Consider the following 27,816-nt stretch of genomic DNA (forward strand, 5'->3'; position numbering starts at 1 on the left):
TCGAATTGACAGTTTTTTTATAAAAAATAAAAATCTAAAAAAAAACATTACTCAAAGTTGGTAAAAATTGAATATTGATTCAAATATCTTTTCAAAAACTTAAAATTTAGGCTTAAAACTTATTTTATCTTATAACAAATATTGAAAACAATATTTTACAAAAAATAAAAACCTAAAAAAAAAATAATAAAAGTTGGTAAAAATTAATTTTCGACTCAAATATCTTTTCAAAAATTGTAGATATTGTCTTATATCTACTTTTATCTTTCAAAAAATATTGTTGTTAACATTCAGTAAAATTTTGAAAAAAATCGAATTGATAGTTTTTGTACAAAAAATTAAAAACCTAAAAAAATTTAACAAAAGTTGGTAAAAATTGATTTTCGACTCAAATATCTTTTCAAAAATTTTAGATATTGGCTTCAAACTTATTTATTTTACAGAAAATATTGTTTTCAATATCCAATGATTTTTATATAAAAATCCAACAGCCCGTTTTTTCATAAAAAAATCTACAAAAAATAGTACGCAAATTTGGTAAAAATTGATACAAGTACATATAGACAAACTTTTAAGCAAGACAAATCGACAGACGGGTTGGGAAGTTATCAGTGTGGGTCGCATCCCAGCCTCTTTTATTTATCAAAATCATTTCGTTTGGATTCCACAATTGATTTTAATGATTCTAGTGCACGCATTGCCGATTCAAAAATCATTTTCGGGTCTTGCAAGATCTTGTTTGTAGAGTCAAATCCCTCCAGGATATAGTTCCAAAATGTTGCAAACAAAGCGGTTTCGAGACCACTCATCTTCTGTAGAAGGCGCTTTGTTTCTTCTTTCTTCTTTCTCTTTATTGGAAGATATGCTGGTTAGAGCTTCTTTGATTTCCGAATAGCCGTTGACTAAGGCTTACGTAGCTTCAACTCGACAAGACCAACCAGTGTCGCTGAGCTTTTTCAAGACTAAAAACTGGCCGCTTTTCTTCTCCGATAATTTCTCAATCCGGAGTCTCTATTGTGGGGACCCTGGTTTGTGGAGGCCCCGGGGCTTCTGCCTCGGTTTCTCGGACGAAGCTGCTTGTCATTTGGATTACAATATTGTGGTGGAAGCAGAAAAACATGAAATAAGCTCTATTGTTTTCCATCAAACAAATGCCGTGTACCGATCTTTCGAGCTTCACTGGGACCAATTAGTATTGAAGTTTACTTCGAAGTTTAGAAAAAGGAAACTTAATAAAAGAAGCTTAAATGTTATATTGTCAAGTATTTGGTCGAAATGCATGACATACATATGACAACATTACTTCAGGATTTAGAGCGACAGGATTGTATACTTTTGATCCAGAAGCGATTCCAGAGATAGCATTTTCTCCATCAGCTCTCTCCAGCCTCCATTATACTGGACCCTTGTAATTCGGATGATGACTCTGCCAATGCTGCACCCTCAACATTGGTAGCTCAAACATCTAGATTAAATTCAGTGCCAAAAATTACAGGACTAGCTACAATACTTCAAGTAGTGGATCAATTAGATGAAGCGGAGCATAAGCACTTAACTTTATTTATTTATAAGCATTTTATTAAGTTAAAATTAGTTCTGGACTAAATCTCGCTAAATTGTGTACCATGGTTTGTTTGCTTGTTTGTCTGTCCTTCACGCTCCAAAGAAGAAATATTTTAACATGATTTTTAGTATGGAGGTAGTAACGAGGATTGAGAATGTTTTAAGTTACTTTTTACTGCATTAAATTATCTCATTCACAGCTCATTTCCACAGATCCACCGGCAACAATTTTGATTAGATAGATCAATCTATTATTTATTCGAACAATAATAAGTAGTATATCAATAGGTGTTGCCTGTTTTTTAACTTATCATCGTAGCCTACCATTAGGCGTTTTGCATTGTGCAAATAACGCATGGAACTATTCTAAAACACTATTACAAATGGGAAATGAGCGATCGATATCTTAACTGGTGTTGGGAGAGGTAAAATTTGAATTACCCCTCAATTCCTTATTCAAGATCAAAAGACTTCTATTCCCCATTAAAGCTAGTTTTGCTATGACAATTAATAAAAAAGGGCCAACAATAAAAATAGCGGATATCACTCCAGAAAAGCCGTGTTTCATCACTTGAACAATTATTGGACAATATTACTTTTGGTTTCTCTTGGTTTCTTTGGATTTCGGAAAGCTTAACATCTAACTAATGTTAACTTGCCAAATCCACGGGTAACAGCTAGTTTCGTAACAAATTGAAAAACGCGGCTAATTTTATTAAGATATCTAACTGTAACCGGTTGTCAACGTCAAAATATCATATGATTTGCCCACCCTGTACTTTCTACAGCTTCAATAAGGTATTTGAATATCAATTCTTAAAAATCTTAAAAGCAAGCTCTGACCCAAATTTTAATCAAATATAACTACATTTTCATCAATTATGGCCTTTCTCAAGGTATTCACAGACCAAGGCTAACCAATAAAAATTGTTTAACTCAATCACGTACAACATATACGAACTTCTGTGACAGTTTTACGCTAAGTAAAACACATAATCCTATGCTCTGAACTTAAATATTTAAATTACTTATCAACAAGCGGATCTTTCGAACCCAAGACACAATAGGTATATGAAATATAAAAGCAACCTCACTCATAGACTAAGTGGGTAACTGGTATTTCGTTCCTGGTGTTTTCATATTCCAGACAATTGATTAAATTTACTCAAATTTAGAACTCGATATCAAATTCCATTTCAAATTAGAATACGTCGTAGAAATTTTTGGCCTAATGCATTTTAAATTTTTCATTTAGACAAAGTTAAAACAAAAACATAAAATGCAAATGAAAACAGTCACAACAAAACCTTTTTTTTGTGGCATTACTTTGTCTTGTCCCATAAAAGAAAATTTTGAGCCTCCTGAATTTTACATTCGTATCGTAGTCGTAGGTACTTTACCTTCCAAGGTTTATGTCTCACCGAACCCGCCTTACCAATGAGACTGGGTAAAAAACAAAAAAGAAATTTTTTTTCGTCTGCAACCAGATCCCAGAATTGCCTCCTCCATGGTCTCAGACTCAGTGTGATTTCAAATCAGAAGCAGACGACTATTGGAATGGGATTTCTGCAGCTGCATTTTTGTTTTTCCGCACTCAATATACATAGCGATAGCAGTATCCAGGATCCAGTCAGGATGTTGCCCTTGCTCCTATATTCAACTTTCTTGTTGTGGATCATGGTAGTGGTAGCTATAGTGACGCGTCAACGTCGTCGTCTCGTCATCGTCGCCGTCGTCTCTTGTCGTCGTCGGAGAGACTATTGTTGTGTTGTCGCTGCACTGATGCTGTGCTGCCTCAATACTGCGGTCCTAGCAGATTTGCAATTCAGCGCAAAATTCAACCTCAGTTTGGACAGGATTTTGTAGTGTTTTTTTTTTTTTGGGTGTGTGCCTTGCCTACCTAGGCACTTCTACCTGATAGATTCCCACGATGTGGAATTGGTTATGTTGATGCGACAAGTTCACTGCCTGCCTGCAATGCATTTTTGTAATCTACCGGGAGCATAAAAAGCCCAAAAAACAAACGAACGAAAAATGTCACCAGAGGGTAAGACTTCAACCGACCCGCGGACTAGTCTCTGAGTCTAGAGGTTGTACGAACCAACGTATCCTCTCATCCTTGGGGTTTTATTTTTTTTGGGTGGATTCTGGCTGGGGGTAAAGTGAATAAAGGCATTCATTGGTTTCCGCGAGAAAGGATAAAATAAAAATGCATTGCATACCTTCCCAGTCATAGTCAGGTCCTGGTCCTGGTGGCATGGCAAACAAAAGAAGAACAAGTAAGGAAGGAAAAAATCGTTATTTCGAAAAGAAAAAATTGCAGTGGCAGTCGCGCGTCATGTTAACTTGGAGATTGCTGAAATTGCCTTAAGCAGGACCATTTGAAAGGTATTGACATGGAAGAAAACGTTTTTGTTGTTGTTTGTGTCGAACAAGAAGAAGAGGGAATTTTTTTAAGATTAGGGTTTCTGTTTGTATATTTAAAAATACATAATCCTTTCAAAAAGTTATTCACACCGATTAGAAGAGCATCTGAGAAGCGGGAAAAACTTTAGACACATTATTTGGAGTTTTTAAAAAGGGGATATTAGCACCAGCATTCACATTTCATCCACTGAATTAAAAGCTTAAAAAGTTGTTGTTATTTGAGCAGAAAAAAAACTGAGAGACATTTTCTTTGAATTGAATACTTGTTTAACCCTTTTTTGGCTAAGAATTTTCAAATGTGCTCAGAACTTTGCGAAGTGTGGGAAATTTGTATTAAAGTTGAAAATGTTTGAGGCCTTGACCAGTTCATCAGAAAAGGACTGCTTTACATTTTAATTAAGGTTTTCAACTAAAAGCGTTTTGCAATTCTTCAAGAAATACAAGTTTTCTAAAACAAACACTAAGAAATGTCAAACATTGCATTCAAGGTGCTCTATAGTAGAATTTTAAATAGAGTTCTTGATCAACGATCTATACCGCTCACCATAAGAGAGAGAGCCATCAGGCTTGTATAACTTTATACCCAATAACTTACAAAAACAAACTTGATCTTAACTATTTTACTGTGTTGTACCTTGAAATTGAAGAGCTTGAGTATGTCAAAAATCTACAAATGTAAGAATTTTGTTTAAATCAATTCTAACATAAAAAATTCATAAACAAACAATTATCGCAAAAATGCATCGCAAAGTCTATCATTGTCGAAGCATTTTAAGCCTCATAATCCAGAAATGAAAAGAAATTTGTCAGCTCTATTTAATAATATGACTCGATGTGGTATAGACCTTCAAGTGATGTCAAACTATAGGAATAGTGTTCCGGGATGTACTTGATACACTTGCTTAAGTGTTTTACCCTTAGAATATTAAACAAGATAATACTAAACAAAAAGCCTTCTTAACTTTTTGAAAAAATCAATTTTCTGAATTCGTCTCGGTCTTTTCTATTGTTGAAACCAAAATTTAAATGCAAAAACTGTCATTAGACAATGGAACACTTTTTCCTTTAGAATTTAAAGAAACTCAATTAAATATTTTTATTATTTATTATTTTTGAAAGTCATGGTAAACGATTCTAAATTCATAAATGAATTTAAAATAAAGAATAAAATATAATTTTTGTCACGTCGAATATTTTTTGAACAAAAAATGAATGAAATGATTCAATTACATGTTTTTAGATAATAGTGCAAAAAATACAGAAAAGGCTCTCAAGAAAATTGACCTATATATCTCACGAACCAATCATGCTAGAGACTTAAATTAAATGTTATATTACATATTGTAACGTGATATTAAACAAATATATTTTTGGAAAAAATCCAATTAACGGTTTTTTTTATAAATCAAAAAATTTGGAGAAAAAATAACTTTTCAAAAATTAGAGATTATAGCTTCCAACTTGTTTTATCTTTAAAAAAAAATATTGTTTTCAACATTCAGTAAAGTTTTGAGAAAAATCGAATTGACAGCTTTTTATACAAAAAATAAAAACCTAAATAAAAATTAATAAAAGCTAGTAAAAATTGATTTTTGACTCAAACAACTTTTCAACTTTAAGAAATTGGCTTTAAACTAAAAAAGACTAGATATCCCCAAGATTTGGACGCCTAATAAGAATCCCTCAAAAAGTATAAACTAGAATTTAGAATAGCCAAAAGATCCTCATGGAGATTCTTCTGTAACTCAATAGACGAATCCTTGGAGGCATCAAGGATAAGGAAGATTCTCTCGACAAATCCAACCATGCCTAGTTGTCTTAAAAAACTCAAATGGTAGGTATACATGGACTAACTCTTGTGGAGAAACGCTAAACCTTCTACTAGACACTCACTTCCCGGATAGCTCCCACTCCGTTAATACAACAAACCGTCCTTGGTTGGGTATTAACTTAACTATTCCTCAAGGTCTGGTTACAAAAGAAAAATTGACATGGGCTCTGAATAGTTTCAAACCTTATAAATCTCCAGGTCCAGATCAAATCCAGCTGAGCTACAACTTACCATTGATATAACTTTGCCCATCATTGAGATGATCTTCAAAAGTTGTATAAATCTGGTCTATATACCCCAGCGATGGGGAGATGTAAAGGTAGTTTTCATTCCCAAGGCAGCAAATGCTCGCAAGCCAACCCTAAAGACCTAAGACCTATTAGCCTATCATCATTCATTCTCAAAACACTGGAACATATACGTAGTAGCATTGATAAGAGTAAGAGCATTGATAAGAGACAATCAATGTCTCAGCATGCTTACTGCAAAGGGAAATCGGTAGAAACAACCTTCCACACTCTGGTAAGAACTATCGGATACTCCCTAGGATAAAAGGAATATACTACCAATATCCTTCCTGGATATTGAGGGCGCTTTCATCAACGTTGACACATCCGCTTTCACTTCTGCTATGACGACCCTAAACGTCGAATACTCAATCTGTGAGTTGTTTAATCTAATGCTAAAAAGCAGGATAATCAACTCTAAGTAGGCGGATTTTTGCACAAGAAGTTCTGGAGTAGAGGCACTCCGCAAGGGGTGTTCTGTCCCCTCTCCTGTGGAACATAGTGGTTAACGAACTACTAATTTCCCTTGAGAGGGAAGGCTACAGAGTCGTTGAATATGCCGATGATGTTGCTATCGCCTTTACAGGAGAACATCCGTATACACTGAGAGACCTTCTCCAAAACGCACTCAATATGCTCACTAGATGATCTGATCACTGCGGACTTAGTATTGATCCTCAAAAACAGACCTCCTCCTTTTCACACGCAAATACAAGATCTCCGTAATTGTACTTGCTTTAATAAAAGGTGTACTTTTGTACCAATTAAGCCAAATACCTTGGTCTGATTTTGGACAAAAAACTAAATTGGAAACCTACCATTCAGGAAAAATTAAAAAAGCTACAGAAGCTCTTTTCCTTTGCAAGAGAGCCATAGAAAGCAATTGGGGTTTTCGACCTTGCAGAACCTATTGGCTATACAGAACGGTCATCTGACCAAAACTTTTTGGGTTGCAGTATGGTGGACTGGACTGCGCTGAAGAAAGTCACATACTACGACAAACTGAGCAGAGTCCAATGCACAGCATGTCTCTGCATAAGCGGGTCATTGAGAACCACACCCTCAGCAGCGTTAGACACTCTCCTCCATCTGACACCCCTCGACATCTTCAGTAAACAAGTGGCTATAAGACTCAACGCCTCATCTCAATAGACCAACAACAATGTGGGACACTCCATCATTTTTAACTTCTTTGGTTCTATACCAAAGTACATAGAATACACTGTTCCAAAACCACAATTTGGAAAAAACTTCCAGGTATCCATTCCATCCAGAGATGAATGGGAAGACAAAAAACTCCTGGATGCCAAATGTATCCTTTTTTATACTCATGGATATAGGAAAAATGAGGGAATTGGTAGTGTTATGTACTCAGAAAAGCTAAATCTAAGCATTTCATTCCGCCTCCTTAATCATTGTAGCGACTTCCAAGCGGAAATTTTAGCGATCAAAGAGGTTCTCTTTTGGCTAAGAGAAAACGTGATATCAACTTCTGATATCCGCATCTTCTTTGACAGTCAGGCTGCTACTAAATTTCTTGACGGTGGTGTCTCAACCAAATCTCAAACGGGCCTCGAGTGTCGATCGTCTCTTATGGAGATGGCGCAGCAAATTGACATTCACCTCTGTTGGTGCCGTGCCACAAAGATATCACAGGAAATTGTAGAGCCGATGAACTCGCTAAAAATGGAAATGGAAGAAATGGTAAACCGTAAACTACATGTAAACTTCTGCTAAGAGAAACAGCTTTCTCGATAGCAAGGTGGTACAATTTACCAACATGCAAAGCCACAAAACTTATATGGCCTTCACTGGACCTAAAGCGCTCTAAAGACTTGTTATCTCAAAGTAGACTTCATATTATCTCTCTAATAGGTGTCCCTACGGGACACTGTCTTATAGGCAGACACGCAATACTACTTGGTGTAGCCTCAAATCACTTCTGCAGGATCTGTATGGACAAAGAAGAAGAGGAAACAATCTCTTACCTTCTCTGCACTTGACCTGCTCTTTCACTAAGACGCAAACTTCATCTGGGAGACTACTCTTTTGAAAATCCCAGTGAACTATCTAAAAAGGATATCAAATATCTTCTTCGCTTTATAAAAAGCTCAAAATGGTTCGACTAGTAAGAAGAAACAACAAAAAGTAATACGTACAATAATTTGTAAAAACTGTTGTACTATTTAAATATTTCGGGAATAAATGAATATGTTGACTTCAAAATCGGTACTTAATTTAATAAGAAATAAAAACTTTCAAACAATTCTGCTAAACATTGCTCAAAAATGGATTTCAACAAAGAATCTCGGGGACAAAACCAGATATTGAAATCAAAATCATTTGTTCATAGGTATCCAAAATATTGCTACTAACTTTAAGTTAATTTTTTCGAACAACTAATTTTTTTTTAAATACAAAATACCTGCAAAAACAACGGTAAATTTATAGAAAATGACTTTTTTTTATCTTCCACAAAATATAAAAACTAATATTTTGTAAGACTCTTAGAAATATTGACAGATAGGTACGAATCGGAAGTCTGTCAGGATCTTAACCCAGTTTATTTTTTTATAAAGAAAATTTATGTTCTTGAAATTGATATAACTTAATTCTTAGAAGTTGGTAGAAATAAAATTATGTTTCCATCAATTTATGACCACCTTTTCTAAAAAAGAACGGTATAACTTAAACAATCCCAATCCCTAATTATTGTTTGTTTAACAAAACTAAGCCTATTCTATACCATCAATTTTTTGTTTGCTTATGTAGAATGTAGTTAAAAGTACCTAAACATTTCGTTAGCGGTCTTCTAAAATTAACCTAACATTATCCCTACCGCAAAATGACAAAAATAACCTCAACATTCCGTACCACCAAAGATAATACTGATATCTATTGCATGAAGACCCCATTAACAGTTGCGATAAACATCACCCAGCTTCAGCCTTAGCTTCATAGCTTAAAAATGGCCCACCGCGCCAGAGCGCCAGCACCAGCACTACCGTCATTTTAATAGCCTTGAATATCAATGATGCTTTCATAGCTAAGCTATGTGATATCTACGCTCAAATAAGTGCTCGCACATGTCACAAAATCATGAAACAAAATAGACACTTTGTATCTCATGGATATACATCTAATATATACAATGTACCTCTACAAACCACATCAACTACCGTTACCGTTACAAAACTTTATGGCATGTCATACAATTATTAACACTTGAGCCCATCATCTATACAAAGAATCATGATTATGCCTATGGAATTATGGAAAGGCACAGTGACATAGTCGTCGAGAAGAGTCGAGTCAAGTTAATTAGACAAAACAGATAAGCCAGAGTTAGGTTTACTCCCAAGAACTATGTACATAGGTAAGTATCTACTCAGTAAACAAATACTCAACGTTAAAAGATTTATAATAATATTAATTTCCTGTCCGGATTTGGTCACCCGTTATTTGGTTATTTTTGTAGAGTCAAAAGAAGATACAAATCCAATAGACGAAAGAAAAAGATAAAGTTGACGAAAAAAACAAAATAATTCGAAAAACCAAAATACCTGCTACTTTGTATAATATTTGAGTAAAAAGGTTAATGCACCTTTTCCTATACCTTTTAGTACAGAAACAGATAGGTGCCTGAGAGTTACCTGTATCTGTATCTAGTGTGTCTAGAAGAGAGGAAGATACGTCGCTCGTGGTCGTATATTGTGCTGATGTGGTGACGACTACGACGACGGTAAGTACACTTCGCGTGCCTCACGTTTCATTAGCACATAGCATGATGACGAATAAGACGAATAAGAACTGTAGAGACTATGTGACGGGAACGACAACATGATAAACGAGGACAAAGACGAAGAAACAACCATCATCAGGTTCGTAGTCAGCAAAGCAGGTGAATCACCTGTGAAAGAGAATCTGTCAAAGACGAAAGGGCAGTGATTACCTCTGCGCTCTGTGTGTTAGCTAAGAGAGATGAGAAGACGTTTTCTTCACGTCTTCAATTTGTTTCCTTTTCTTTTTTTTGGAGGTAGGTAAGTATTTATAATTTTTGTATTTTCTTATTTCTTCCAGTATCCCGGTTTTCTTTGGAGACTTTGCACAAATAAAGATTCTCTTTAGTGCAACGCGTTTCTTCTGCTTATTTGTTCGTTGGTTTTAGTGTTTTTTTTTCGTCCACATGAATTATTCAAGACGTTTGTTAGGGTTTTACCTATATTTCCTCGTTTTAGGTTTTTCTTTTTCTTCTTCTTCTTTATTTTTATATTTATTTTTCTTAAACTCGTCTGTCTGTCGAAGATTGCTTTCTTCCCTTTTTCCGGGCTTCGTGTCTTTCTCTTGATTTTGTGGGATTTATCTTTTCTTACACACTACCTTAACTACTCTTTAGGTTTTAGTTTGTGGTGAGGTGCGGTGAGCTAGAGCAAAATAAAGAAATGATGCGTTTTGTTATTCCTCTCTCTGGTGACTTTTGTACCTATATTTCTTTTTTTTTCGTTTGATTTTTTCTTATTTTTATTTAATTTTTTGTTTTATTTTTGTAAGGCTTATTTTTATACATTATTTCCCTAAAGGGTATAGGTTTGTTTTTTTTTTTTTTTGCTTTTCTTTTCATTTAATTTTTCTTATTTTCTTGTTTGTGTGTGTTGGCTTACAACTTAGGGAATACGAAATGAGTAAAATTTAACATTTTTGACAGATAAAGTGGCTTACAACTTGACGATTATACCTATGAGAGGCTAACAAGTAGAGCCTTTGGTTTGGTCTTGATGGTTGATGGTAAACTCTTTGAAAATGGGTTCGTTTTTTAAAGGAGATTACTTTTTAGTACGAGTCTACCCAACTACTTATTGTTATACCTTAAGTTAGTTTTTGTTTTATTTTTAATATATTTATTTGAAGGGCACCACATATATGCACTTTTAGGTAAATTGTTGATGTGGAGCTAAAAATTATGAACCCATACTACGATATAATAACCTACGTGAAAGAAGTATTATAACGGGTAATAAATATTTGCGGCTTCAAGAACATAGGGCTGGAATTCGACATCTGTCAAACTAAGTTGGCAAACCAATTTTTTTTTCACTTGAAAGTCTGTTACGAAAATGGATCGCTTTAATATCGCACAACGCATATAAATTGTTAAAACCTAACACAAAAATGGTGATTCTGCCACAACCACATACATATGGTGCTTTAAGAGGTGATTACTGATTATGGTTTAAATAATCGTCCAACTACACAAGCAATTGGCGAAATTGTGAAGAAATTTGAAGACACTGGATTGATAATACTATAATTCGATAATTCCACTGACAGGCAGGATGCTCCATTCAACATTGACGACGAAAGCCAATAATCTCGTCCTCCCAACTTAGACGAAGTAAAGATTGCCATATCTAAGCTGAAGTCTAATAAAGCCGCTGGAGCGGATGGCTTGAATGCCGAGCTTTTTAAAGCAGCTGATGATAAGTTGGTTAGGAGCATGCACCAACTTTTCTGTAAGAAGAAAGCATGCCCGATGAATGGAACCTCAGTATTGTTTGCCCGATCCTGAAAAAAGGAGACACTCTAAACTGCACCAACTACAGAGGAAGCAGTCTACTTAACATCGCCTATAAAATCTTCTCTGCCGTATTGTGAACGTCTTAAGCCCATTGTCAACAACCTGAAAGGTCCTTATTAGTGTGGTTTTAGACCAGGAAAGTCCACAGTCGATCAAATATTTACATTACGGCAGATCCTGGAAAAAACTCAAGAACACCAAATCGACACCCACCATCTTTTCATCGATTTCAAGGCCACATATGACAGCATCTACAGGGACGAGCTATATAGAGCCATGTCTAGTTTTAGCATTCCTGCCAAACTTGTCCGTTTGTGCAGGATGATCATGGAGAATTCACGCTGCTTTATAAAGATTGGAAACAACTTTACAGAACCTTTCGATTTCAAAAAAGGTTTTAGACAAGGTGATGCGCTGTCATGCGATTTTTTTAACATCGTACTTGAAAAAATTGTGTAGAGCTCACACATCAACACTAGAGGCACTATATTTCAGAAGTCTGTCCAATTACTGGCATATGCTGATGACATTGACATAATCGGAAGAACTCAGCGTGATGTCAATGGGGTTTTTGTGAGTATTGAGGCAGAGGCGGCAAGAGTGGACTTAACCGCAAAACAAAGTACATGCTGTCGTCCAGAAAGGACCTACAACACCGACGTCTTGGTCAACACGTCACCATCGACAGACGTAACTTTGAGGTAGTCAAGGACTTTGTCTATCTACGCTCCGCTGTAAACGCAGAAAACAACACCAGCGCTGATATCAAACGACGAATAACTCTTGCTAACCGCTGTTTCTTGATTGAGTGAAAAGGGCCTCTCTCGAAGGACCAAAATGTCGCTATATAAGACCCTTTTCATACCCGTACTGCTATACGGTGCAGAAGCATGGACTGGGGAAAAAGGGCATGAAAGCACCTTGGGTCCCGTATGCATAGAAGGGGAGTGGAGGAAAAGATGGAACGATGAGCTGTACGGGCTGTACTGTGACGTAGAATTAGCCAGAAGGTCCAACAATTAAGATGGCTGGGTCACGTAGAGCGCATGGAAACCAATACTCCGTCCCGGAAAGTCTTCGAATCCACACCCACAGGAAGGCACAGTAGAGGAAGACCGCGGATCAGGTGGCGCGCATAAGTGGAAGGTGACCTCACCCAACTTGAAGCGCGAAACTGGAGATATCTACCTAGGGTTCGAGCTAGATGGAGAAGTTTGTTGGATGGTTCAAACAGATCTGTAGCTCCACCTTAAGTTAGTAAGTGAGTAAGGATTGATAATATCCCTGCTGTAAGTTAAAGTGTTGCCGAAGACCTGAATGTGTCGATTCCTCCTCGTTTTTAGGAATTAGTTCTATCTTATGGCGCATTATGTTGTATTTTGCATTTGGATCTACAGCTTAATCCCTATAAAGTCCACCTCACACAACAACTGAAGACATTCACAACGTCGTAGATACGTCGAATGGGTGCTTGAACAACAATCTGTGGACGGCCATTTTTCAAACAAAATTGTCTTCAGCGAAGAAGCACATTTCTCATTCGGTAGGCATGTTAAACAAAATGTCATTTTTGGGGTTTTGACAATCCCCAAGTAAATGAAGAGAGGCCATTACATCCACAAAAAGTCACTGCTTGGTGCACTCTTTGGTCCGGAGGTGTGATTGGACCTTATACTTCTTCTAAAACTACGATGGAACGACTGCCACCGTCAATTCGGAGCATTTTGGTCACATGATAACGGACTTATTTTTGCCTGCTATTGAAGAATACGACATGGAGAATATGTGGTTTCAACAAGACGGTACCACATGCCACACAACTCGAGCGAATATGCCTCTTTTGCGAGAGACATTTATTGGCCGCGTAATTTCATATCAACTGGCCACAAAGATCATGCGATTTGCCACCGCTGAACTTTTTATTGAGAGGCTACGCGAAAGGCCGTGCTTATGCAGATAAAACTTTAACTCTTGAGCACGTTAAAGTTAAGTTATGGCTGAGATACCGTCCAATATCTGTCAAAAAGTGGTCGAAAATTACCTCAAAAGAATCAAAGCTTGCAACAATTCGCTAGGTGATCATTGAAATGAAATGATGTAGAGTTTCAAACACAATGTCAACTTCCAAACTTTAAAATAAAAAGAAATATCATGAAAAACAAATATGTGTTTTATTTACGTTTACTTTTGAAATCGGAAAATGGATAATTCTGTTCTTTAAAGAATTTTGACGTATTAGGTTTTTTACCAAGATTTTAAGGCAGAAACTGTTGTTCTGTAAAATTGTTTTGGACAAAACTTGTCAGGAAGGAAAATTATTGTACTCTCTCCTAAAACTACCAAATTTGTGCAATTTAGAACATCAGTGCTCAAATTCAGAAATAACCGTTTCCAAAATAATTTTTATATTCTCTTCAATATTCCAAAAAACTTGATGTTATAACGTTTAGACTATGAATTCGTTAGGTTAGGGTAAGGTATATGGGCTGGATATTTTAATCACTGTAGATGCATTGTGATACCCTGAAATATTGAACTTTACTAAAAATGAAATATAAACCAATGATACTAGTACCAATGGATTATCTGGCTTTAACCAGAAGCCTAATAATCGGTTTCCTCAAATGTTTTCCAGTTCTTCAATATTATTGAATTCGTTTCTTGTGTGGCATAGTGCTTGGTAGTGGTATAAGAAGTGGGATATGTCTTCTTGCTCTTCCTCATAAGTCGAGACTCGGACGAACTAAGTGGGAACCTACCTTATGGTAATGGAAAACAATTTATATGTTAAGACGACTTCTTCCTTTGATCTGTCGGATTAGGTAAAATGAACGCAAAAGACTACAAAACGCTCATTCATACCTTGAAAAAGGTGTTCAGGAGACTGGCCTCCTGTTAGTCTGGAACAGAAATTCCGATCCAAGAAAGACAAGACAGAAGTGAAACGTTGAAGAACGAACTGCTTTAGTGCCCTTCTTGATGAAGAGCGTTCAGGAAATGATTGGCTACCTGTCGGGCATGATACGAAATCTCTCCACAAAGAAGACTCTAATGTCAAGACATTCTATAGTCAGTATTCGGCTAAGGAGGGATGTCAACCCATCTATATTATGTGCACCCACTGCCAATATGCATGAACCGAAAACCGTTCCAAGCTTGGGGCCTAATGCCTAACATTGCCTGGAAACATTGCATAAGCAGACAGCGGATTGCTCTGACGAATAAACTCAGAGAACGATACCAAATCACCCGAAATTCAGGAGCACCCAAAGTCGCACTGACAAAGGCAATAGTCCATTTTTGTATGCGTTTTTATGAATTAAAAATTTAGCTGGTTTGAATTAGCCACATAACGTATTCATTAAGACTTTTTCTAATGGAATTTTAAAGCATGAAATTTGTAATTATTTTATTTTTTAGCAAAAACTTAATTTCGTGTATCATCTTCTCTCAGCATTTGTTCACGTTTTTCCTTTCTCCATTGTTTATGTTATTTAACAATTTAATATTAATCCAAGAATGCTTCAATTACTATAAAAAAATGTAAAAACTTAAGCACGTCGTCATAAGTCAAAAATTATCTCCACGTCAATTTTTTCAATCCAAGCTAAATAGCCTCTTAACGCAGAAATTTAGGGATTAAACGCGATAAATATGCACACACTACGTCCATTTAACAAAATAAAAAAAGAAGAATTTCAAAAGGAACGCTCATGGACACTGCGTCTGCGGCATGTTCTCCAATTTACCTCAAACAATATCAACAATATATCTGTAGCATTAGGTTATCCTCCACTATCCTCTGCTACATATAGCAATTTACATAACACCACGTTTGATGCGGAGAGTGTGAGAAAATACCTTTGTGCCCATAGTGTATAGAAAGCCAATTTGGTTAACAAAGCGCCATTCCTAACCCGGGATTATATCCTTCGGTGGTTCGTTCCTCCATCAAAGCCAAGAGACCAAGCGTCAAAATAAATAATTTCCTGAAATTCTCTTAGCAAAATCCTCGTTTATACCTCCGAACCAAAACTCTGCGTCGAACAGAAACTCAACTCAATTCAATTGTAAAGGTTTGTAGAAAACGTGCGAAATATATTCGAGGGGTTCGGGTAAATTAATTTAAGAGAGAAGAGGAACCTAGGTCCAAAAATTCCATCCATTTATCCCCACAGCCAGTAAAGCCACGAGTAACAGAGTATAGTGGCTGGAAGATGAGGAGGACCGTTTCACCACCGCACTGCACAGCACCGAGACAAACAACCGCAATAGGATTTATGTATGGAGTATATACCCCTACACTTGGCTGTGTCGCATCATAAGGGTGCTTAAGGAACCTTCTTGTCGTCATAGAGCATGAAGATGAAATCACCTAGATAAGTTAACTAACAACAAGTTCCTGACAGGGAAAGGCAAAAATACATACAGAAGAGGCAAACATCATGAAAACGCCGGTCGGGGCAGGTCAGACGAAAAGACGAAGGAAAAGGAAGCCCAAACAAAATGAATCCCAAAACTAGTCAAAGTTAACACTGACTCGACTGCCACTTCCACTTCTACTACTGCTGAAGCTGATGATGCTATGCCTCTTAGCAAATCAACTTGGGTGGAAGAAGTGATTGCAAAGGTTGGTTTCTGAAGAAAACGTTGGTGTTTGATCCGGAGGAGATTGAACCCTCCATGGAGTATCTTGCATACTTTACTTTGTGGTTATCTCATTCTTCTATATATGTATCTTAAAGGTCTGCGAGTATAGGACTGTCGGGAGTTGTTAGCCTAGGGCAAACAGGAATGCAGCATGATTGGATTTTTGGTCAGTTTTCTTCTGGGAGTTGTTTCTTTGACTGACGGTATGCGTACGAGGTACTATGGTGGACGACAAAATGAGAGGTTTGAAAGGGATTAATAATTTTACTATGGCTATTGGATTAAATTGAACTTCAGGCAGGGAATATAGAACTTTTTGCAAACAACGTAAAAACTGCTGCATCAGACTTGTCAGTCGAAAAAGCTGAATCAATATGATTTCTGAATAACAATAAAAGCTTGGTGTGACATTGTAAACATCTATCAGAGTACTGACCACGTGCAGCTATTGTTAAACAAAATAAATATAATATGAACCAGATCTGCTATATCAAGGCCTTGAGCTTAGAATACACATGATTGTCTTAACGACTTGCTTGCAACAATATTTGCTTAGATTAACAATGTTTACACAGTTGAAAAGGAAGTTTTCTATTCTCATCTGCACATCATCCGACCTTTACAACCTCCTATAAAAACTGAAGCCAGCACCTCAATCGATCACAGTTTGATATTAACTTACGTTTCTCTAAGAACTTCAGTAAATCATCATGAAAGTAGCTCCAATTCTCGTCCTCTGCTTGGCTGTAAGCATTCACCAAGTTTCAGCAAGAGCATCAATCTTCGATGGCATTTCCGACGGTATCCGAAAAGCAGGTTCAATTGCTGAAGGAGCTGCCGATGCTGCAGGATCAGCTGCATCAGGTGCAGCCCAAACTGCTGGAAACATTGCCTCCGGAATCGCCCAAGGTGCTAGTGGTGCCGCTCAAGGTGCTATTGGAGCTGCAACTGGAATGGCTAAGGGAGCAATTGGCATTGGAACTGGTATTGCATCTGGCATGGCAGACAAAGCTGCTTCGGTAGCTAAGGCTATTGGTGAAAACATTCAAAAGGTCCAAAACCGTGCTCTCAAGGGTGCTCTTCAAAATGCTCAATCATCTCTACAAAAGATCCAAGACCACACTAGAGGAGTTTTGCAAGCTTCTGAAGTTGCTGCTAAGAACGCCCAAGAAGGACTCATCGAAGTCGAAGACAAAAAGACCGAATTGATTGCACAATGGGCTGAAAAAGCCAAGAGCAAACTTGCCAATGCCAGTCCCGAAACTCAAGAAAAGGGTGAAGATCTTATTAATGCCTTTGCCAGTGCTCGTTCTGAAGATATCAAAAAAGCATCCGATAATGTTTTGGAAACTTTAGAGGAATTACAAGAGAAGGCTAATGCAACAGCAGCTAAATATCATGAACCTATGAATCAATTGATTGAACAAGTTGGAAAATGCTCAGAATTGAAGGTTACACAAATTCGTGAATTGGTTAAGTGTGGTGCTGCAATTCAAAAAGATTTAGGACCATTAGCATCAGCTCCAGGAGCATTGGCATCTGTCAAGGCTCAATTGTTAAAGGCAGCTGGACAAAATATTGTCAAGGACATCCGTGTTAAGAACGCTATTAATCAGTTCCGTAATCAGAGTAAACAAGTTGAAGCTATTCTTGATCAATTGGTAGCCCGAGAACAGCAGAACAAGGAGCAAAACCCCGAAAAAGATGTCGATGATCAATCAGAAGAAGGTCAAGGTCAAGAAGAAGAAAAACAATCTGAAGAGCAATCCGAAGAACAATCTGGAGAACAAGACAAGGAAGATCAGGACCAAGAAAAAGACCAAGAATAAATAATGAATAATGTTCATTAAATTTAAAACAGATAAGAAAATTTTCAAAATTTATTTTAACTTAACAAAAATTGGTCAAACTTAAAAAAATATGCTGTCAAAAAAACTTTAATGTGAATTGTTTGAATAAAAATATTTGGTCTTAAAATTTGATTATTTTTCTTCTTATGAATAAATAATAGTATATCTGTGAATACTACGCATTTCCTAAAGATAAAATTTAGCTTTTGATCCAAAAAATTTTGTTACGGTTTCTTTAGCCCTTTTTTATAACTTATCAATATCCTCGATATCATGATATATTTTTTTGACCATAGGATTTCTTGTTAAATCTAGATTCAAGCTGAAAATCTGACCAAAATATAGGAACTGACAGACCGGCTTCTGTGCAGCAATGCAATTTTTTAGGATTGAAATCTTTTATGACTATAATATGAAGATTGCATTCATTGAATTCATCTACAGATTAGGACTTCAAATTTGTAAATCATAGAAATAATTTTTTCGATAATCTTTTGAATGCAATCAATTGAGTGCAATCACTTCATTCTTTTACAGTCCTTGCATTCTTTCTTACTCTTTGCATTTTTTTGAAGTGTTTGCATTTATTTGAAGTCATCAGCGGAACAATTAAGTGCGGGTTAGAAGTTTGAGGCGAAAAATCATTTATTAAAATAAAAAAGAGTTTCGAAGACAAAATGGAGCTCTGTGGCACACCAGCGTTTATTTTGTGATAATCAAACCTGAAACCATCCAATACAACTTGCATTGAACAGTTTGAAAGGTAGAATATAATAGAAATAATCTTTATCATTAAGAAGCTATCGCTCTTCAAGATTTTAACTAATCTGAAAATTGGTGAACGTTTTCATGACCTTTTAAAGAAGGGGCGTAAATGCAATTGGACGCCAATTATAAGGGGGAGAAGATTTGCCTATTTCAGGGACAGGCTGAAGAACACCTCTTCACGAAAATAGCGAAGGTACTATACGGGACAGCGAATTTGTGAATATCGAGATCATCAAGTACTTTAGTAACTGTACGAGTGCGAAAGAAAATTCGTCCCATAAAATTCTTCACGCTTACAAGTACTGGATAAGTCAGGTCACTCATTGGTAGCAGCGAATTAACATCAAACTGTGACGCAAGCAAATAGGCTTTATCAGGGAGTGTCATTGGAAATGATCTACTCTTTCGACAGATCGCTAAAGTTCAATGATTACTAACTTTTCTTGCACGAGCACCAAAATCAGGTAAATTGAACATTTCAGTTATATGCCACCCTAAGCAGCCTCGTGAGAAATTTTTTAGTAATGAGGTAGTTCTTATTTATAAAATCTCAGAATATGAAAGCTTGAGGAATGAAGTGAGAACCTTTTGGTATTTCTACGATCTACAAAACTTATAAATGTCCAAAGCTTGATTATAACTTAAATCTCTGGGTTAGTTCTCAAGTAGCCTGCTTAAGCCTCTTCGATATACTATCAAAGAAAAGTTTTTAAAATAATGTGTGATTGGTGACTCACTTATGTCACACGAATATAGTGTGGAAAGCATGATTTGATTATGTTTGTCAAAATGATACCGACGACGGTGTTTTGGTGGACTGGTTTTAATTTTGAAAAAATGGCAATTATTATAGTTTTAAACGATTTACAAGACTTGGTAGTATCCGTGGAGTGATGGTTAGGGCGAGCGTAGGACTGTCATGCGACATCTTAAGTGTATTTGACGGCTTCTGTCTTTTGCGAGGAATTGACAAATTCTCCATGAGTAATTCTTGTCATGAGAAGTGCTTTCTCAAATAATCCGTTCGGATTCAGCTTTAAACTGTAGGTCCCCTCCACCTCTGACAACATTACTTGCACACAGGAATGGTTGAGAGTTGTAAGTCACTAGGCCCTAGTTTTCGACGGACTGTTGAGATACATAGTCTATTAATTTATGAACAAATCTTAGCTACCTTCTTAAGGTACATATCAGATATAGGTAGGCACGAATATTCAATAAAAAAAAAAAAAAACCTATCAATGTCAATATTGGTATAGATCACACCATTTTATGACATTGAAAATTCCTACCAAGATCAATAACGTTTTAAGATGAAAATGGCACTTTAAATGCGCCATATATGGAATTTAGAAAAAAAATAGTTGGTACATTCATAGCTAAGGTGTGTAAAGTCATAGTCTAGGTATACAAAACCACTTGTGCATTCGTGTTTACTCAGACAACCAATATTTACATTACAGTCATTTTTATTTTCATTCTTAAATAACTCTTACTTCATTCTCCATGCATCATCTCAATTCATCATATAAAAGCCCTCCCAAATTATCTTATTATCATCAGTTACAAACTAATAACCTTTTCTTGCAGTTGATCATATTATAGAAGACTAAACCTTAGAGCCATGAAAGTAGCTCCAGTTGTTGCCCTTTGCTTGATCGTTTGCCTCCAACAAGCCACTGCTGGACCAATTATAGCTGATGACATTGCTAATGGCGTTCGAAGTGCAGCATCTGCTGTTGAAGAAGCTGTAAATACAGCCGGATCTGTAGCTTCGGGTGTAGCTGATGCTGCTGGATCTGTTGCTTCAGGAGTTGCTGAGACAGCAGGGTCTGTTGTATCGGGTATTGCTAAGACTGGTAGTGGTATTGCTAAAACTGGAATCGATACAGCCACGGGAATTGCTACAGGAGTTATAAAGGCTGGCAGTGATGCTATTGCTGGAATTGCTAAACAAGCTTCAGGATAAGCGTGATTTCTAAATCAAAGGGCAAATAAGTTCTCACAACATAAGAAATTATGTTAACAAAATAAATTGTATCAATAAATTTGTGATTCACTCAAAAATCGTAATATTTTTATTGAACGTTGTTTAAAGCTTTGCTGCAGTTTTTAAAGTAGTCATTGACCTTAATTTGCTTTACAAAAACAAAAAAATAGATTCGCCTAAGGCAATAACTCTAAAAATATTATAAAAAGTTTTAAGGGGCTTAGTTATTGACTGACGTTAATAGACCAAGTTTCCTCAAAAACTTATTTAGCTTAGTTTACAACCTCAATTTTTGGATGTATTCAGCTTTACTTGTTTGAATTAAAAAAGAATTGCAACTTGAAGTTTGAAATTATTAGAATATTGATATTGATTATTTCTAGAAGTTCGAAGTCTTTTGAAGGTCCATATACTATAAAAAAGCCTTTATCTAGGCCTTGTTAGAGATTGGCTGGAGTATTGTTGCATTATATGGAACCCTTTTACTCGATCAAGTATCTTTAGGATTAAAAAAGTTCGGAAAAGATTTATCAAACTTGCTTCACGTAAGGTTTTAAGTTTTCAGTTTTACCATCAGTAGTAGTAGTACCCGTAGCATGATGGTTAGTGCGTTGTGTCGCTCTCTTTATACGAAAAGGCATGAATGATTGTGGCTTATGCGGCTGGAGCTCCGCAGGTTACTTACTTTGCTTCAGAACTCGAGATTCTTTTTAGGAACTTAAACTGAGCTTGGAAGAAAACTATTTCGTCTTGGCCGGTGATTTGAACGCAAAACATGAAGATTAAGGAAATCAATATAGTAATCCCAGAGGTAACCATCTTTTTAATTTGATGAATCTTTACAGCGTTGAATATGGCGTCGACCTGCGGCTCCTTTCTTGATCTTTTGCTGTACGACACCAGACTGACAGTAACAGACAAAGTGGGTAATCACCCTCGAAACTGCTTACAGACAGTCGAGTACGATAGTGATCACTGCGGACTGGCTGCTGTAATGCAGATTCCAAACGAACGCGTGGAGTTGGAGGAATACGTTGCAACGCACTCTTACAATTACAGTAAGATGCGTTGGACTCGTTTCACCAATGCCCTAGCAAGAGAATTTCGTTCGAGTGACATAGACCCACCAAACAAAAGAAACCTGACAAATACAAAAATTATCCAACATTGGACGAAACAATAACACGAACGATGGAACGGACAATACCAAAGTACAAAGAACCAGACCAAATGGACGCTTACAAAAACTTGTACGGATGACTTACAGACCCACACGACTTGGAGGTTAGGACACTGAAGTCGACAATAAAACATGTCAATCTGTTGACTAAGAAGAACTACAGGTTATCAATTAACAAGTACTGGGACCGCAAAATCCGGTCCGTTAATTCCAGTGACCCTAGTATGTTCCTCAAAATCAACAAGATATTCAGGAAAAAAAAAAATATTGTCCTTCCGAGTCTGAAACTTCAAAAAACTAAAGAGAACAGGAAAGTACTCAGGACAGCGCAAGTAGATCTAGAAGAAGCCATCTTTAAAGATGACTTTTATATAGGCGGAAGGAGCTGTTTTCCAGCAAGTGTACAAGGTGAATGTTTGGATTTGCCCAAACCACGACCTGGAAAATAGAGCTCTACTTAATCACTTTTACCTTCGAAATGATATGACACAATGGCGATCTGAGAACCGCGGTTTCATGCGGTTCAATGACGATTCCTTGGCAAATGCCATAATCGCCAAGCAAACGGGACCAGGTCCCTTGATAGTAACGAAGGTTGAGTTTCAGCTCATCTTCAATTCAATAAAAAACAAAAAGTCAGCGGGTGTCGATGGTATACACAACGTTGTACTAAGACATTTACCGATGGAAGCAATTGACATTTACACCACACTCTTCAACAATGCACTGAATAATGCATATTTTCCAATGCATTGGAAGACTGCTGTGGTTCATCCTCTCCCGAAAAAGGGAAAGGACAACTCTAAGCAGTCAAATCTTCGGTCGATAAGTCTTCTTCCAAGCATCAGCAAACTTTTCGAAAAGATCATTAACAGTGCTTTGACTAAGTGGGCTGCGGACAACAAACTAATTCCGGATAAACAGTTCGGGTTCAATGGAATAAATCAAAACAACAATGCACAGGTGCTGTTCTGGTTGATTTGGAAAAGGCCTTGGACACCGTATGGTTAGAGGGTCTTTACCTAAAACTGATCAGACTTGGCATAAGCAAGCCATTGTTGTATATACTTTATGATATGCTTAATGGTAGAAAGTTTGTTGTCAAAAGTGTCAATTTAACTTTTACCACAACATTCTCAATTTAAAATAGTCTTCAACAGGGAGCGGTGAATTCGCCGATTCTCTTCAGTATTTACACCAGCCAGCGATCTGGTTGATAGTCTTACAAAGGCAATTGCATACGCCGACGATCTAATTGCGTACAGAACGGCCCGAAAGGTTGAGGTTATTAGAATTCACTTGCAGCGTGATTTCGACAAGATTCAGCAACAATGCGACGACTGGAAACTGAAAATAAATGTCCAGAAGTCAGAGACAATTCTGTTCCGGACTCCGTTGGCTAGGGCCACGAGGGATACGTGTAAAAATTGGCGCAAGATGGTCATCGTTGATCTTCACGGGCAGCCATTAGCGAGCAAAAGTGTAGTGAAGTACCTCGGTATCTGGTTAGATCAGTATTTATATTTCGACAGACATATAAATGTTGCTCTGACCAGGGCCAAAGGAGCCTTCGCTCTGACAAAACGGCTGTTTTACAGCAGTCGGCTTGACCCCAGAGTGAAGGTAATTTGCTACATGGCCCTCATACGGCCGATGATCGTTTATAGTTGTCCTGTGTGGTTCAATGTTGCCCCTTCCTAGATGGAGAAGTTTCAGGTGTTCGAGCGGCAGTGTTTACGACGCTGTACCGGCTTATATCGAACAGCCGAATCTTCTCTCGTGCATTACTACTCCAACGAGGTCCTATACAACGGGACTCGAATAAACAGAACTGACAACGTTATAAATTAAAGCCGTAAAACAGCTTATTTCAGCATTCCTCTTTTTTCAGCGGTATGCCATTAATGTTTCTATATGTTCTTGGATTTTATTTCTGAAAAATACCATGTTTTTAATCCCTTCCTGAGAGTGTATAAAACCATAAGATTGCCCATTTGAATAGGTGTTGGTTCCAATTATCAAATGGAGTTAATCATTTCTCCATTCAATGGAGTCTAAAATATTATATCCTATAATGAAATGGCACGCCTTTGTAATATTTTTTCTTATAGTCTTCTCGGGCCTGATTTTCTATTTTCTTATTTTATAGAAAAGAATTATCTAGACTTAAGACTTATGACGTTGTATTTTCACAACGAAAGCCTGAAATGTGTTAAAAGCGTAAACACGCGAACAAGTTTTATTTAACTTACAAAGAATACAATGACTGACGACTGACCCTGACTTTCAGAAAACACGTAGTTAGGTGCTATTGTATTATTAGTCGCTTAAACTAACAAAAACCATCTGCCATTATTGTTATTGAAATTACTTTTCTTGAAAACAAACTGCCTGTCATATTTAAACAAGTGCAGAATCTACTGCCGTAGCTTACGTCAAACCAATGCTGACCATTACAAAATGTTCATATATAAAGCCATCCAAATTGATCCTTATCAATCAGTTCAAGATTATCTTGCTTTCCGCACTAGCTTCCTTGAACTTCTAGTTTAATTATGAAATTAATTTCAATAATACTTATTTGTTTGGCTATTGCCACTCAACAAACGGTCAAAGCTGAACCACAATTCTTTGAGGCAATTAGTGAAGGAATTCGTAATGCTGGTTCCATTGCTCAGGACCTTACAGATAAAGCTGGATCTGTTGCATCTGGTTTAGCTGGGACCGCAGGATCTATTGCATCTGGTATTGCTGAAGGCGCTAGTGGTGCTGCTCAAGGAGCAATTCATGCAGCAACTGGAATGGCTAAGGGTGTTATTGGAGTTAATGTTGGTATTGCTGGACGTATTGCTGACGCAGCTGGAGCAGTAGCAAAGTCAATTCGGGAGAACATACACAATATCCGCAATGCCCTGTTAAAGGGAGCTCTTCAGCAAGCTCAAAAGACTCTACAACACATTCAAGATAACACTAGAGGTGCTTTGGAAGCAACTGAAGTGGCCGCTAAGAAGGTAGAAAAAGGAATCAAACAAATCGAAGGAAAAAAGAACGATACTATCCAAGAATGGGCAAAACAAGCTAGCAAAAAACTCGACAATGCCAGTGAAGAAACCAAACAAAAAGGTCAAGAACTTATCAATAAACTCGCAGCCAAAACATCAAAATCCGTTGATAAGGCAACACATAAAATCATTGCAACCCTTGAGGATTTGCAACATAAGACTGCTGATACTACAAAACGCTATCGTGAACCAATGAACAAACTAATTGCCCAAGTTGGTCGATGTGCTGAATTGAAGGCACGCGATATCAGAGCATTACGCAAGTGTGCTGGCGAAATTCGTCAAGATTTGGTACCTCTACTTTCAGCTCCTGGTGCAATGGCTAAGATAAGAAGGGAAATTCTGAGAGCTGGCTTAGAAAATGTCGGTAAAAATATTGCTGTACAAGCAGCTATGAAAAGATTCCGCACTGAATCGAGAATTGTCGAACGAATTCTTGACCAATTAGCTGCTGAAGATGAAAACAATAAAACAACTACAGGACCAGCTTCTTCTAAAACTACCGAAGGTCCAAATTCTTCAGATGCACCAAATTCTTCTGATGCACCATCTTCTTCAGATGCACCAAATTCTTCTGATGCACCAAATTCTTCTGAAGCACCAAGTTCATCTGCTGCACCATCTTCTTCTGATGCACCATCATCTTCTGATGCACCACCATCTTCTGATGCACCATCTTCTTCAGAGGCACCAAATTCTTCTGATTCACCATCTTCTTCAGAGGCACCAAATTCTTCAGAGGCACCATCTTCTTCAGAGGCACCAAATTCTTCCGATGCACCAAATTCATCTGAAGCACCAAATTCTTCTGATGCACCACCCTCTTCAGAGGCACCAAATTCTTCTGATGCACCATCTTCTTCAGAGGCACCAGCTTCTTCAGATGCACCAAATTCTTCCGATGCACCAAATTCATCTGAAGCACCAAATTCTACTGATGCACCATCCTCTTCAGAGGCACCATCATCTTCTGATGCACCAAATTCTTCTGAGGCACCAGCTTCTTCAGATGCACCAAATTCTTCTGATGCTCCATCATCTTCTGATGCACCAAATTCTTCTGAAGCACCAAATTCTTCTGAAGCACCCAACTCCTCTGATGCACCAAATGCTTCTGATGCACCAAATTCTTCCGATGCACCTTCATCTTCAGAAGCCCCATCATCTTCTGAACTCCCATCTTCTCCAGAAGGATCGGGTTCTACTGAGGGACCAACTGGGTCTGAGGCACCTTCTTCTGATGGACCATCAACTGAAAGTGGTGTAGAAGCAGCATCCTCAACTCCTGTCAACGTTTGTATGCAAAATGTTTTATAGATTCTGTAACGTTTCCAAATACAAAGTTCCATATTAAAGATCCTTAGAAATAAAAACTTTGAACAGTAGAAGGAATTTAAGAATATTATTTAGAACCAAGGGCCTTAAGGAATAAGGCATTTGTACATATTTTTGTATGTAAAATAGGTCTGAAATTGGAGATTATCACTTCTCGTGCAGCAAAAGGCATTGTTCTTAAGTCATAAAAAAAAATAAACACATTCAATTACTGTTAACCCCCCAAAAGAAGATACTGATTTGAGAAGGTTTTTGAAGCACTAGCTATTGTTCACCTTTTCTGATAGAAAGCTTATAAAATCTTAAATTCTCTACTCACCATTGCTCTGCAAGCTGAAGATCTATAAATGTCACTCCCAGCTGATAAGCTCTGAAAATACTTCTTCGTTCCGTAAACTGTATCCATGATGTCTGATGAAGCAAATTTAACTCTTCAATTCTTTAACTGTTTTCGCGATTCAATAATATAAATTTCAAAACTAATTTGTTTCACTTGATGTTAAGTTTTTACACCCACATTTATGGAGTTATTTCCTTAAAAGTCGTTAAAAATCAAAGAACTTTGTTTCTATATCATTTCTATGGAATTCCTTGGTTTTAAGGTATGTATCTTTATGACTCTTGGCTTGTTACATTTGTGCAACTGCAACTTTTCCCTTTCAACGGATTTTTGTCTTCTTATTCTTCTTCTTCTTCAAATATTGTCACTTTAAGACAACACACAAAAAAGTAGCGAGAGTTGAATCTCAATCTTTATTCCTCGATTTTCCGGTACTAAAAATTCACTGTATGCTTCACAAATTAAGAGCTTCAAGCTTCCAAGAATGGATTTTATGTTGTGTTTTTTGTTTTTATCATAAAGTTAGTTCATCCATATGTTGAGTGTGAGCGTGTAAACGTATTCTAGCAGCTGGCTCTTCGTTTTCGTTCTTCTCGTTTAGCTTTTGTTGAAGAACCGGACATTCCTGTTCTAGTTTATTTTATTATTATTTTCTTCTTCATGAAGACCATGGAAATGGAGATGGAGATTCTCTTTAGCATCAAATCGACATCAACATCAACAGCTTCTCAGTCTCTTGGTACAATGTTCTGGCCTGGCGCTTAATTCCTTATGTCTTCCCCTGTTAGCGATGTAATTCTGGAAATATAAAAAAAAAGAAATGTTTATAAGTCTCCTATAAAGATGATTCCAAATGCAAAGATGCGAGAAAGTAAATAAAAATTTTATGGATAGGTAGCTGATGGTATAGAAGATGTATGTACATTATTTCCCAGCAAGCGTCAGGTACAGGTAAATT

At 37.0% G+C, this 27,816-nt stretch overlaps 1 protein-coding gene across 1 annotated transcript in view; it reads right to left on the reverse strand.

Moving 5' to 3' along the window:
- LOC129939681 (mucin-5AC) overlaps positions 1-26,974 on the reverse strand; it is a 56,443-nt gene extending 29,469 nt beyond the window's left edge. The window contains exon 1 of the mRNA XM_056047788.1: positions 26,838-26,974. Coding sequence (XP_055903763.1) covers positions 26,838-26,924 — 87 coding nt within the window. The 5' untranslated portion in view covers positions 26,925-26,974. The remainder of the gene's footprint in view (positions 1-26,837) is intronic.
- Positions 26,975-27,816: the final 842 nt, after the last annotated feature.

Source organism: Eupeodes corollae, chromosome 1, assembly GCF_945859685.1.
Source record: "Eupeodes corollae chromosome 1, idEupCoro1.1, whole genome shotgun sequence".
Lineage (NCBI taxonomy): Eukaryota > Metazoa > Arthropoda > Insecta > Diptera > Syrphidae > Eupeodes > Eupeodes corollae.